The following is a 13,228-nucleotide window of genomic DNA, read 5'->3' as shown; positions in this document are numbered from 1 at the left end:
AAATTAAGTGCAGTGCTGTTGGAGTTTTGTGTGTGTGTGTATATATATATATATATATATATATATATATATATATATATATATATCTTTTTTTTAATTATTTTTTTTAGGAAATGTAGAGCTGCTGGAGAAGTTCCAGGTGCCTGTTAACACCTGGACAAACCCTTCCTCCAATGAGGACTGGGAAACAGGTCTGTGACCGGTTGAATGTATGCTATGCCTTTTTGAATGGTTTTCGTATACTACGCTTCTACTGTATGTTTGCGATGGGATTGCCACTTTGCCTTATTTAATATGCATAGTTTCTGGATTCTGTATTTTGATTTTGGCCTAAATGAATAAATCACTACTTTCTGGATGATTTCCTCTTTTGGGCCTGTGATTGCAGAGACTGATGATAATGCTGCTATGTTTGTCTGGGGTAAATCCAACAATCAGCTTGCCCAAAACAAGTGAGTCCTCATGTTCTTTTCCCTTGACCTTAAATTAAAACTGACCCAGTAAAGCAAACAAGCAATGTTTCTGAGCATTACATTTTTGGGTAAAATAACCTTGTAATGGGTTGGTTGCCAGTAACCAAGTTTAACCACTAGGGGCACTCTTATTTATACCCGCATACCTGTTTTCTGACAAAATAGGACTGAAGTGAAGTGATTTTTTTCTTTATATACATCTTCACTCATGTTTTTGTTAGGCCAGAGCCATCTACCACCATCAGTTTATCCGATGGACTTCGGGCACCACGGACTCTTCCATGGAAACTCTGTAAGCACTCTTAACACTTTACTTTTTTACCCAGGGGTTTTAGCTTTTAAACAAGTCTGCTGTTCTGTCTGTGGGTGTTACGAATGCTCCTGTAGATGGCAGCAACACCCTTAGCTGATTCAAGTCCTGTGATAGGGGCCAGTTGCATAAACATAGCCACTATGTTAAGACTGTGTTTTAAGAACTAGTTTCACAAACTAATAGTAGACAAGGAATAATCAGTCTTTTCAGATTCACATAGACCAATCTGCTTTTTTGTAACTGTTTTGAAGGGGAAAAATGGATGACCCATAACTTAAGACTAGTCCAAACAGTTTATGCTACCTGCCCTTGGCTGTGTATATGTAACACTATTATTGTCATTCTGACTACCTTTCCTCCCTCTTTTTACTAAGGATGTCACCTCTGGATGGACTTCACCGGCTAATATTACTTATTTAATACTTTGAGCCCTGTGTGAATTCTAGCCCAACTTGTTTAAAGTCTACTTATATTTTAAAGCTTTTAATTTTAAAGTGTTGTGAAGTTTCCCTTTTCCTATTTTCTACAAGTTATTATCCCGTCTATAACCGGCTATGGTCCATGTGTAGAGACGCTCCTTATTAAACCAGAGAATACAGTGTCATATTTCAAAGGAGAAACCATCAGTGCCATTCTTTCTGGACTATTTGCTTTAAGCTTTCTTTGCATTTTGTGGATGTGGTAACCTTTAATCTTGACTTGTATGATTCATTAAAGATTTCTTTAAATGCAAACCTCTATTGCTTTTTGTTTGTTTGTTTGTTTTGTTCCATGCTGCAACAGAGCACAAATTAATTCAAATATTTATTTTGGGTTCGATACATTTAGCTATAAATACTCATATTTAACTGAAATTTTACTTTATATTTGTAGTTACAACAGTTTGGGTAATAATGACTTCATTAGCTTACGTTAAAATAAATAAATGGCTGTTTTAATGGTGCAAAAAAAAAAAAAAGCCTTTAAAACATTGAGCAAGATCTAAAATTGTTTTTAAAATCAGGATTTTTTTCTAAATTAATATCAGTACACTAACAACTATCAATAGAGTTTATAAGTTAACAGATCAATAAATGCTGTGACTTGTTGCATTATTGCATCTTTGAAAAAATATATTTTTAATTTGTACCTAAGTTTTTGGTGATTTTTACTTTACCCTCATTCTTGTATTACAGATTCATTTATTTATTTTTTGAAGTTATGAGAGAATTATGTTCTCGCGCAGTGTGCTTTGAGCATTTTTAATTAGTGTGTGAACATTCTGTCCTTTTTTTTTTCTATTACAGTGGCTGCTTTGAGTCACAGAGACGATGGGCTAGTGTAACCCATGTGTCAATATGAATGGAGCATGAGTTAGTATGGCAGGGCCACAGGTCTGCCCCCTCTTCCTCATCTTCCATGTCTCGTTTAACCCGCACAGACAGCTGGCCACACCAGCTCTCCCCTGCTAGCTGCACTGACAACAGACATTTGCACAAATGACAGGGTCTCTCTCTGTGTGTGTGTGTGTGTGTTTGTTTTTGCGTAGGCAGGGCTGATTGCTCGTCCCCTCTGGTGTCTCTGTATCTGTGTGCCTGTTAAACACCGCTGTGTAGGGCTTCCTTCAGTGCACTGTTGCTCCGAGGAGCACTTTACAAGCTTGCTTTCATTTTTAAAATTCATACTTTGAGCATGTGAGCAAATTAAGTGCAGTGCTGTTGGAGTTTTGTGATTCTTTGATTTTCACATGATAGCATAGTTGAAATTAAAGCACTATCCTGCAAGATGTTGTCCTATACTTAATCTAGAAGTGTTGTTTTTTTTTTACTTTGTTTAATTATAAGTGTAAAAAGGCTAAAGGATTAATTAAAATGGTGAAAGAAATAATGGCCAAGTTTCATGATGTAAAATAGACTACTTTTGAAAACTTTGGGATCAGTAAAATTTAATAGTTTTTTGAAAGAGGTCTCTTATGCTCACCAAGGTTGCATTTATTTTAATACAGTAAAAACAGCAGTATGTTAAAATGTTATTACAATTTAAAATCTAAAATTTAATTAGTTTATATTTTAATTATAATAATCGTTCTAATATAATTGTATTTTGTGCTCAAGTAACACTTAATTTCAGTGTTGAAAATAATTGTGCTGCCTAATTTAAAACTTTTTGCAGAATTTGAATAGAAAGTTTTTAAAAGAACAACTTAATGAATTTTTGTTCATAACATATGTCTTTACTGTTAATTAACTATGTATCTCTGCTGAATAAAGGTATAATTTTAATTTTTTAAAATCACTAACCTACTTAAATATAATTTATAATACATTGGATAAAAAACAAAAATACAATTCTTGAACAGTGCATTCCTCTCATTATCTCAAGCTTTTATAATATAGTTGTTAAGTTTAGGTATGGGGTGGATTAAGGGATCTAAAATATGGTCATGCAGAATAAGACATTAATATGTGCTTTATAAGTACTAATAAACAGCCATTTTGCTAGTAATATGCATGCTAATAAGCAACTAGTAAATAGCAAGAATTGGTCCCTAAACTGTAAAGCACATTGCATGTGTGGTCTGTTGTATGGCATATTTTAAGTTGTGTATTTTATGCGTACCAGTACATACATATGTACACAATATACATATTGCAAAAATGGTAGTATGAACATCCCACTTTTGCTGATTTTAGTTCTAATCAAGTCATTTGTGATATTGGGTTAAAGTTTTCATTGTCTTCAGTTCCTGCTGATACTTCAGTGTCAAAAGTTTATCAGTATGGCTAGCAAAACTATAAAGGGGAAAAAAGATCTTTGGACAAAATGGACTAAAATTTTAAAGAAGATCAAAGTTATGTTCTTCAGTGTTCTATTTGCAGTAAATTTGTCCAACATCAAATTTCTCCCCTTTTCTTTCGAATAATTTTTTTGCTTCCTTTATTGGTGAGCCAGCATTAAATCTTGACTTGACTTTAACAAGATTTTCTCAATTAATGCAGAGCAGTGACGCACTTAAATCAATGTCATGCACTTAAAGCATTCAATAGTTGCTTTAAATAGTGCTCTCTCTGTTTGTGAGGGGTCCTGAAGCCCAGACGGTACAATAAATGGGTAGAAGGATGCCTAATAAAGGTGTATTATTTGCATGCAATGCGATAATTGAAGGACTCGGAGCTTAGGTTGAGGTTCTGGGTCACCATCTGCGTAAGCACTGTGTGAAAGAGCTGCTCAGCAGGACTCACCACACTGCAGTTTGAGACTGCATGTTTGAAAAGGTTCAGCAAGACATTTCTGACAGAAACCCATGGGAAGCACAGTCATGCAGAGTGAGTGGGTAGACAACCAGCATGAATTTGATTACATCACCATTCCTTAAGACTCAGAGAACTTTGAGCTTTTTTTCTTGTCGTTTATAACAGATTTCTTAAATACTTGATTGTGATTTGGGCAATCATGACGTTTAGCCCTTCCCGGTAACTAACACCATGGCTACTTGCATGTCTCTTGCATCACACTGCAAACTCACAGTTGTAATATTGTTTCAATGTTCATCTTGTAGCTAGACAAGATAATACAGGTAAATTTGTGAGAATTTCTTTTGAAAACATCTTAATTTTCACCATCACAAGTAGACTAGAAAGCCTAGGCCTCCACCAAATATAGAGGTAAATGCACTTTATCTAAATTAAAAATGCATTTTTTTAAATAACTTTCATTTTTAATGTGATGATAAAAAGGTTTTAATTACAAAAAAGTAACAAATGCACCCCCTCCCCCACACACACACATAGTGATTGATTTTAACTCCAAAACACTATAAAAAATGCTATGATTAAAAAATCTGCTACTTCTCTTATATACGTATATGGTAAAAACTATAAGAAATTAAATGTAGTAGTTTTTGGAAGTGAAAACGAACAAGTCATCTTATAATTTACAATGCAAAAGCAAGCCTTTCATCAGAAAATAAAATGTGTAATAATATGCTGCCAGCGACTCAAGCTGTCAATTCTCATTGAAATCTAGTTATGCAATATTTGGTGCGCTGTACAAACATTTTCGCTTTGCAGTACTGTGGCAGGGCTTAAAATGCCTTTTGCTGTCAATCACATTTAGACTCATTGGACTGAACAAAAAGGAAGGGAAGGGGTAAAAAACAGTCTGTCACTTCCTGTTCCTCACACACCACTGGAGTGATGGGTCGCTCTGTCCTGACTGTGATGGAAAGGTATTGCAGCTGTTACTCCCAAACGCTGAGCTGAAGGCTGAGGCTCATGGGATGGCAGAGAGTGCATTAGAGCATTTGCATTTGTGCAGGCAAAACAGAGATAGGCATTCAGAGGGATAGAGAACAATAGCAACTGAATTAGCAGGGGGACTTAAAAAGGATGAGAAAAGTCTGGACATCATGGTGCCTCATATCAGTTATTAAAGCATCTGTGGGTGTATGACTAATACCATACTAAGCATCATTCAATTTAAGTGTATTTAAAGATCTTTAGCCTATATATGTTGTTATTTTCCAATGCTAACAGCTGAGTGACTGTCAAAACTCAGTCTTTCACATTTGCAAACATTTAAATAAGCCATAGTCTCTCCAAAGAACTAGACCTTTCCACTGAATGAAGGATTTTTGTATATTGCATGTTTGAGTGTCAGTTGAGGGTAACTGAGGCTATGAGATGGTGTGATTAAACGCAGCAAGTTTTACTCCGCGAATCACGCAGTTAGTCTCCAGAGAATCTTTTTTTAGGCCGTGTCCTCGTGGCTTTTCGGCAGACCCTTGATTTTGTATAACATCTGTCAACGATGAATAAAAATACTGATTACTTGTGGGAGTTAAAGCTGTCAGATATGATCTGAAAGGAAGAGATTTCATAGATGGTGAATGGTTTTGGATTCACCTCAAAGTAGTTTAGGGCATCGTTATAATTATGTTTCTCTGTCAGTACAAGTATCAATGACTGGTTGTAGAGTGACTTCCTGTGTGCAAAGAGTCCTGCTGAAGAATCACTATAAAAATCTGAAATTATTTCTGCCTCTTTGACCTTTACACAATGGCTTGTTGCATAACAGGTTAAGGTGGTTGCATCCCACCTAGACTCTTTTTTTATGCTGTTCACATTTGTGCTAACATGTATTGTAGAGGCTTCACATTTCCCCCCCTCTTTTTACTCTGACATTTCCCCTGTTCCATAGCCTTTCTCTAGCTCTGTCAGTTCGTAATGCCACGTCACTTCTCAGGACCATACCGCTGTCTGACAGCCACTACCACCGGGAGTGACCTTTTCTTCCATTCCTTTCATCCATGCTACCACTCGCTCTCCCTCTATCTTTAAAGAAGGGCTGAAGAAATATAAAGCAATCACGGCATCAATCATTCAGTGGCTCTCTGGGGAAAATTCATGAGAACCCATAGCACGATTCTCTCTGTTTAGTTCCGTCATCATGATATTCTGAGGGAGAAAATAAGATATGCATAGATGACAGAGTCTAACTGCACAGGCTGAAAAAAGTTTAATTTTTTTATCTCTTTTATCTCCTGAAATACTTAAAATATTTAAACACCAGATGAATAAATGAATAAAAACAGATGCCTAAATATATCTACCCATAATATATATTCATCCTAGACCGGCCCAAAGAGAATCTGCAATTTTATACTCACATGTACTGCATTTATTTGAACAAAATGCAGTATAGGGCTATTATAGTAAAGTAAAACCATAAAAAAAACTTGCAAGAAACTAAAAGTGAAATAAAAATTAATAAAAACTATATAAACACACGTTTGAGTTGAATTACTGAAATAAATGAACTTTTCTACGACATTCTAATTTATTGAGATGCACCTGTATATATAAAACACAAAATGACTCAAATTAAAATGCAAACAGAAAATATAAAAAATATATATATTAGTATCTCAATGACACTAAACACTGATACAGTAAAAGCAGTAATTTTTTTTTATTATTTGAAAATGTAATTTATTCCTGTGATGGCAAAGCATCATTACGCCAGTCTTCAGTGTCACATGATCCTTCAGAAACCATACTAATATACTGATTTGGTGCTCAAAAAACTTAATTTTTATTGTGTTACAATGTTAAAAACATTTGAGCTGCTTAATATTTTATGTGCATGAGTCTATTTATTTTAGGATTCTTTGATGGACAGAAAGTTCAAAAAAATCACATTTGATTAATCTTTACTGAATAAAATATGAATTTATTTAGAAAAGGATTCCACCTGAGGCTTATCATAGCCTATTTATCAATCAAAAACTGAACAAATGTAAAATTATGCTGTTTATAGTATAAGAAACCAGCATATGTATGGTAAAGCAGTGCATTACAAGCATCATAAAAAGGACTGTGATTAAAAAAAAAAAAGCAGCAGTGGGCGGTTAAATGTGTGTGGGTGGGGTCTGGTGAGCTGAATGTCCTAGGGTTGGGGTCAGTGATATAGCATGCAGCCTTAATCTCTAATTTGGATTATGGTTCCCTATTCTCCGTTGCATTTATTTCAGCACCATCTGTTTTAAGGCACTGAATGTAGTAACGTCTTTGGCACGTTTTCAGCAGTCACATGTATTATACAGTGAATGGCTTTGACCGTGTTCTTATGATGTCTTTCTTGTATACAGCAGTGTATGTACAAGGTATTATCCAACTGATTTTAGAAAATTATGCAATATCTCTGTAATGTTACCTTCAGGTTTTGGTTTATGAACACTGACATGAGATGCTGGTTGCAAATAAAATTAAATCCAATCTTTTGCATAATAGTTTGTTGGAATTAAAATGGAATTAAGAAACTAAGGGCTGCAGGTTAAGTTACATAATGTTATAGTTTGCCATGCTAGTCATAATTATACAGTTCATTCACCACAATATTTGTGGTTCAAATATACTGTCTTAAAATAAAATGCGCCACTTGTTATATTCTCCTCAGGCTAAAGCTCATGTGGAAAGGCAGCTGGTGAGTCAGCAGAATGTCAAATTAAAAAGCGGACATATTTTGAGTCATTCTAAGCTTTTCAGCTGCTTGTTGGTGGAAAAACATATTGTTGCAGTTTAAAATGTTAACATCAACCATCTGTCTTAAGCTTCCAAGGACATGAGCTGTTAACAGAATTAAAACGTTTGATTAATTTCTACCAAATATGAAAAGTATAGTTTAATAATTGTATATTTGTGGAGATATTTAATAGTCCACCAAAGTTTAGCTGTAAGTGATCTGCACTGCGAGTGTAATGCAGCTAAGACACCTAAGAAGGAAAAGATGAACTAATGTGCTTCCATGTGAAAAAGGTCATGTGATAAATGGAAATTAAATTTATTTGTTGTCCTTTTCTTTCTTTTAATAACATTTTTTTTGTAGAACTTTTCCTCTACTTGAAGACACTGGACCTTTGCAACTGACCTGCAGAGGTTGAGTAGTCATGCATCTGATTTTTGTGATTGATATATCAGAGCACAATAATTTATGTATTTATTAAGAATGTGAAATGTGATGGATGCTAGTTAATCATCTAATCTGATGGACAGATCCAGTTATAATTGCCTGTTAGTTAACTGGATTGTATTGTTTTGAACCTTTGAAAAACTCTAAAATGTCGTCTAGGTCGGAACTAAAATGGAACAGTGTTTTTAGAGTTCTCTATATCCTTTTAATCCATTTTGCATGCAAGTTAACACAAACTTTCTTTAACACATGAAGAAATTCTTGAATCATTTCAACGAGTCACATGAATCAATTCAGCCAATATAAATACAAAACAAATGACAAATTCTTAATTTCAAATGATCTGTCCTGGATTAATGCATTTGTCCGGTTATCTTTCTCTGCTCTTGTTGTTTCAGGTGTCTTCATGAAGATGTGTTTTGAAAGATGTAGACAAATACTCATCACCACACATTTCTGGGTTTTAAAAAAAGTTGAATGCATTGTTCAGTCTCCATTGCGACATTAACAGGTTCTGGTCCCAGATGAAATATATATAAATACATTTAGTTCATCACTGGCATGAGAATCATACCAACAGGTGTCGTTCATGACAGATTGCCAGTTCGTGTCAGGTTTATGGCACCACTCATGCCGCAATCATAATAATATCCGCATCTTTGGAAGGTCTTCTGTCCTCCACCAGCAGATTTATCATACTCTCGGACTTGATGAGTAGATTGCACCCGAGGAAAAATATGCCGAAAATGACCGTCAGTGACAGCACACAGAGAACCGCGATCTGCACCAAACGCATGATGAACTGATCGCGCTCGTCCTGAACCGGTGAACCGAACCCGTCGCTCGTGATCACCGAGAAGTTACTGCAGCATCCTTGAACGCTTTCCAAAGGCTGCTTCGCTGTAGAGATCGTCCGGTTCAGTAGTCCGTGTGAAACATTCATGTCGAGTTTTCTGTGGCGTGTTTAACGCGTATTGATGTTTTAAAACTTCCAAAGGGTCCTGGGTTTGCCAAGGTCACTTGTGCGTTTCCATGGATATAGTTTATGTGTCAAAAAACAGTCGTCGAAGCGTCGGTTTGTGGCATATAGTCTGGTTTATGTGTTATATATGATGGAGTACATCATCCAAGCATCTCTGCAGCAGTCTCAGTGATGTCTGGAAGAACGCACTCCGTTATTGGAGTGTGCCTTGCTTGGAGCGCGCGCTAATAGGCGCTGCGAGGCGACGCACACACTTTCTTCTGAACTCGGTGACCAAGGGGCGTTTGAGGGAGGGGATGTCTTAAAAGTAGCCTATGTACCTGTTTTGACAGCTTTTTCAAACTAAATTCAGTAAGCACGAAGGGCTTTCTTCCTTTTTTTCTTTTTTAAAAGTTAGTGTAGTAGGCTACTTCGTTACCAAGGAGAAACCGTGTATGTCTGAGTTGAGCGTCCCGGAGTTCAAATGTGAAGTAAATTCAAGATAAATCAAGGTAAATATCACTTAAACAAAACATATATATATATATATAGCATATAGTCTGGTTTATGTGTTATATATGATGGAGTACATCATCCAAGCATCTCTGCAGCAGTCTCAGTGATGTCTGGAAGAACGCACTCCGTTATTGGAGTGTGCCTTGCTTGGAGCGCGCGCTAATAGGCGCTGCGAGGCGACGCACACACTTTCTTCTGAACTCGGTGACCAAGGGGCGTTTGAGGGAGGGGATGTCTTAAAAGTAGCCTATGTACCTGTTTTGACAGCTTTTTCAAACTAAATTCAGTAAGCACGAAGGGCTTTCTTCCTTTTTTTCTTTTTTAAAAGTTAGTGTAGTAGGCTACTTCGTTACCAAGGAGAAACCGTGTATGTCTGAGTTGAGCGTCCCGGAGTTCAAATGTGAAGTAAATTCAAGATAAATCAAGGTAAATGTCACTTAAACAAAACATATATATATATATTTTCTTTTCAAATCAAGTTTAGAAGTGTGAAATATTGTTTTTTAAGCGTGTTTAGGATGCATAATAAAATGCTAGCTATGAAATTTGCTTTAGCAAGGGAAGTGGGTCGGCCACTTTGTTCCAAAAACGACTAAAATATCATTTCCACCACCATAGTTTCCATCATAGTGTTTTGAGATGTGGTAAAAATGACTTCTCTGGATTCGGTTTAGAGTTTCAGTTGCAAAGCTGCAAAATATGCTGTCGAAAATTGTAATAACAGATTAAGTTATTTACGATTTCGTTATAACTTATTTCGTAAGTCAATTACGAATGAGCGTAAAAAGTGAGTTTTAAGGGAAGCTTAATTTATAAATCCCCACATATATCTTTATAAATAGCCAAAATGGCCAATAGTGGAAAGAAACACCCCGCAAATTTATGTAGTGATTCGAATAACTTGGTGTAGCTCTACCTCGGAACGCTAGGTGGCAGTATTACCCTGCTTTACCAGTGTATAGCTGGCGGGGGTTTTGTACCATTACACATAAAAAACATATTCCCAATTCAGTTTTTTAAATGTTATATTGCTTTTTTACATCCTCAATTGCATAACGTTTTTTTAATGCCAAACACAAATGTATGCGCAAATGTGATTTTCAAGTGCACACTTTTTGCTCTGCATTCTTGATGAAAAACATAAAATGACAAAGAATTGTAAACATGAACACATTATCACACTTCTGAAGTTCATCACAGCCTGTGTATATGTATAGTTCTTAGTCTTACAGAAAGTTATATTAAGTTATTTGAGTTAAGTTATTAGTTAAAATGCTTTAATTCTGAATGACTAAATAGCTTTCATCAGCCATTCATCTGTAGATGGTGCACATCCTCATGCTAAGAGTGCTCAGAGATGCACCCCTTCAACCTTTTGCTTTTTAGAACACATATGTAATTGCTGGTTTATGATTACTCTCTAAGGACAGGCTGATGATCTTTGCAGATGCATGACAACCTTTTAACATTATCTAATTAATATTATACAACAGCTAATTCCTATCCCTTAAATTGATTGGCCGAGGGCCATTCCAAGATAGCTGATATTACAGTCCAGCAGCACTGGAACTTTTCACTGTTAATATCACTCCTCTTGAACATGTTAGCGGCGTTACAGATGGGCTGGCAGTGCAAATATTGATCATGCTTGGCTGCTTTATTATTATAATTTTTATTGCTTTTCACCTAAATTAATTATTTTTTAATTAAGTTTTTATTATAAGAATTTTTAAATTATTTCTAATTTATATAAAACTATACTATTTGTATCGTACTATAACAAATACTAAAATAATACTATTTGTAATAATACTATTTGTATTTTAATTTAATTATTAATTTATTTAATCTGGTCTAAAATTATTCTTATGAAATGTGACAAAATCAAGCTCATATTGGTTGTATATTCTTTATCAGATTATACTGAGATTGTCATAAACCAGATGAGGTTCATTTATGCTGTTGAAAAAGGGGGGAAATTATATGCTGCAGCATGTTTAAAGCAGAGAACTGGAATATTGGTAGCTGGTAAATTAGTCACCACCATGTTGTTAGCAACTTGTTTCCGTTTTACCGTGGCGCAGGATTTTCCTCAGGTCCAGGTGAGAGTGATGGTGTCACTTACACTTGCCAAGTTGTGTGATAATCCCAGAGGGGCCTGACTTCGCGAACACGCACTGCGTCACATCTAAGTGCTGTTATTGATTTCATGTGATGAGAGGTTATTTTTATACTCAAGGCTAATGTTAGGGACTGGCAATCCCCACCCACGACACCCTTCTGAAAGCCCAAAATATAATTCCTCTGGGGAGCAACGTGTACACTGAGAGGAATCTACGCCTGTAGTGTGTGGGAGAAATAGAGAGAGAGTGTGTGTATTAGCAGGTTAGAATGTGCTTTCATGTTTGTGTAACATATCAAATCTAAAATAGCATGCATAAACGGAAAAAGTTGAAAGGAGAAAGCAAATTATTTATTTCTAATTTAAAAAAAGTGGAAACACTGCAGTTAATGTCAGATTCTACTTTATTTACAGCAGAACGGTTGGCATAGTTGTTTTACTCATTCATTTGCATTCATTCTGTAAAAGAATAAACCTGCTCAGCCAGTTTCATAGTAGGATCCTGCCTATTGTAGTTGACAAAACATGTGAATTCTGTGAAATGCCGCATGTTAATACAAACAGACATTTTACTATATATCAGTTGAAATGTGCGACATTCCTATCTGTACTCACTGTGTCTCGTGGTAAAGCTGGTTTTCTAACCGCTGTGTTGTAATGCAGTGCAGTTGCTGGGTGAACAGGCCTCACTGCACATATTGAAGCATTCCCCGTGGGCCATGCCGTTCTAGGAGGGGGTCCCTACGTGACAAGCTGAGCGTTAATATTTCCATTTATTTTTGTTTTGCATTTAAGGTGTCATATCCTAAGGAATGCAATATTCTTTAATAAGATACAGGAGCTCAATATAGTTAAAAATAACTTTTGTGAATTTCTTGATATCAGAATACATCAACACATGCTTGTCCAAGCTCGGTTTAATATACTTATTTTTCTTAATAATGCAGATGATTATTTATTTTTTATTTTCTTATTGTATCCATTTACTTTTGCCATTACCAATACTAGGAATTACATTTTCTTTAAGATGTACACTAAAAATAATTCATTCTCAATTTCCATAATGTTTTTAATGTCAGATTACATTGACACAATTGTCCAAGTTCAGTTTATCATTCTTATTATTTTAGATGATTATTTATTAATGTTTATTTTTTAACTAGTTTTTACTTTCATTACATTTGTGCTGTGTAATTATTTCTCATTACTTGTTACTCTTTGTTATTGTAATAACAATAATAATAATAATATTTATTATTATTATTATTATGAAAAATCAGGAAATAAAAATAAACAGTACAAATTAAAACATTTTATAATTATTATTATTATTTAATGTCACGTAGGGGGATTTTTTTGTCACACTTATGGCATTTTTTTTTTTTTTTTCAAAT

The 13,228-nt window shown here is 35.2% G+C and overlaps 1 protein-coding gene and 1 long non-coding RNA gene across 2 annotated transcripts; one reads left to right on the top strand and one right to left on the bottom strand.

The window, feature by feature from the left end:
* The first annotated feature begins 109 nt into the window (after positions 1-109).
* On the top strand, positions 110-1,457 carry LOC107572775 (uncharacterized). The gene is made up of 4 exons (XR_001607397.1): positions 110-191; positions 389-452; positions 695-765; positions 1,161-1,457. It is a non-coding gene; the product is annotated as an uncharacterized lncRNA (long non-coding RNA).
* Positions 1,458-8,338: 6,881 nt separating this feature from the next.
* Positions 8,339-9,668, bottom strand: LOC107572774 (protein reprimo-like). The gene has a single exon (XM_016259212.1). It carries the CDS (start codon positions 9,176-9,178, stop codon positions 8,864-8,866), a length of 315 nt encoding a protein of 104 aa, XP_016114698.1. The 5' UTR covers positions 9,179-9,668; the 3' UTR covers positions 8,339-8,863.
* Positions 9,669-13,228: the final 3,560 nt, after the last annotated feature.

The sequence above is a fragment of the Sinocyclocheilus grahami genome, unplaced genomic scaffold (genome assembly GCF_001515645.1).
Source record: "Sinocyclocheilus grahami isolate Dianchi unplaced genomic scaffold, SAMN03320097.WGS_v1.1 scaffold1812.1, whole genome shotgun sequence".
NCBI lineage: Eukaryota > Metazoa > Chordata > Actinopteri > Cypriniformes > Cyprinidae > Sinocyclocheilus > Sinocyclocheilus grahami.
Note: the sequence above shows the minus strand (reverse complement) of the source record. Positions and strands in the feature narration are given on the sequence as shown.

Excerpts from the sequence above, each read along its gene's own strand:
- LOC107572774 (XM_016259212.1), bottom strand. The coding sequence starts at position 9,178 with ATGAATGTTTCACACGGACTACTGAACCGGACGATCTCTACAGCGAAG.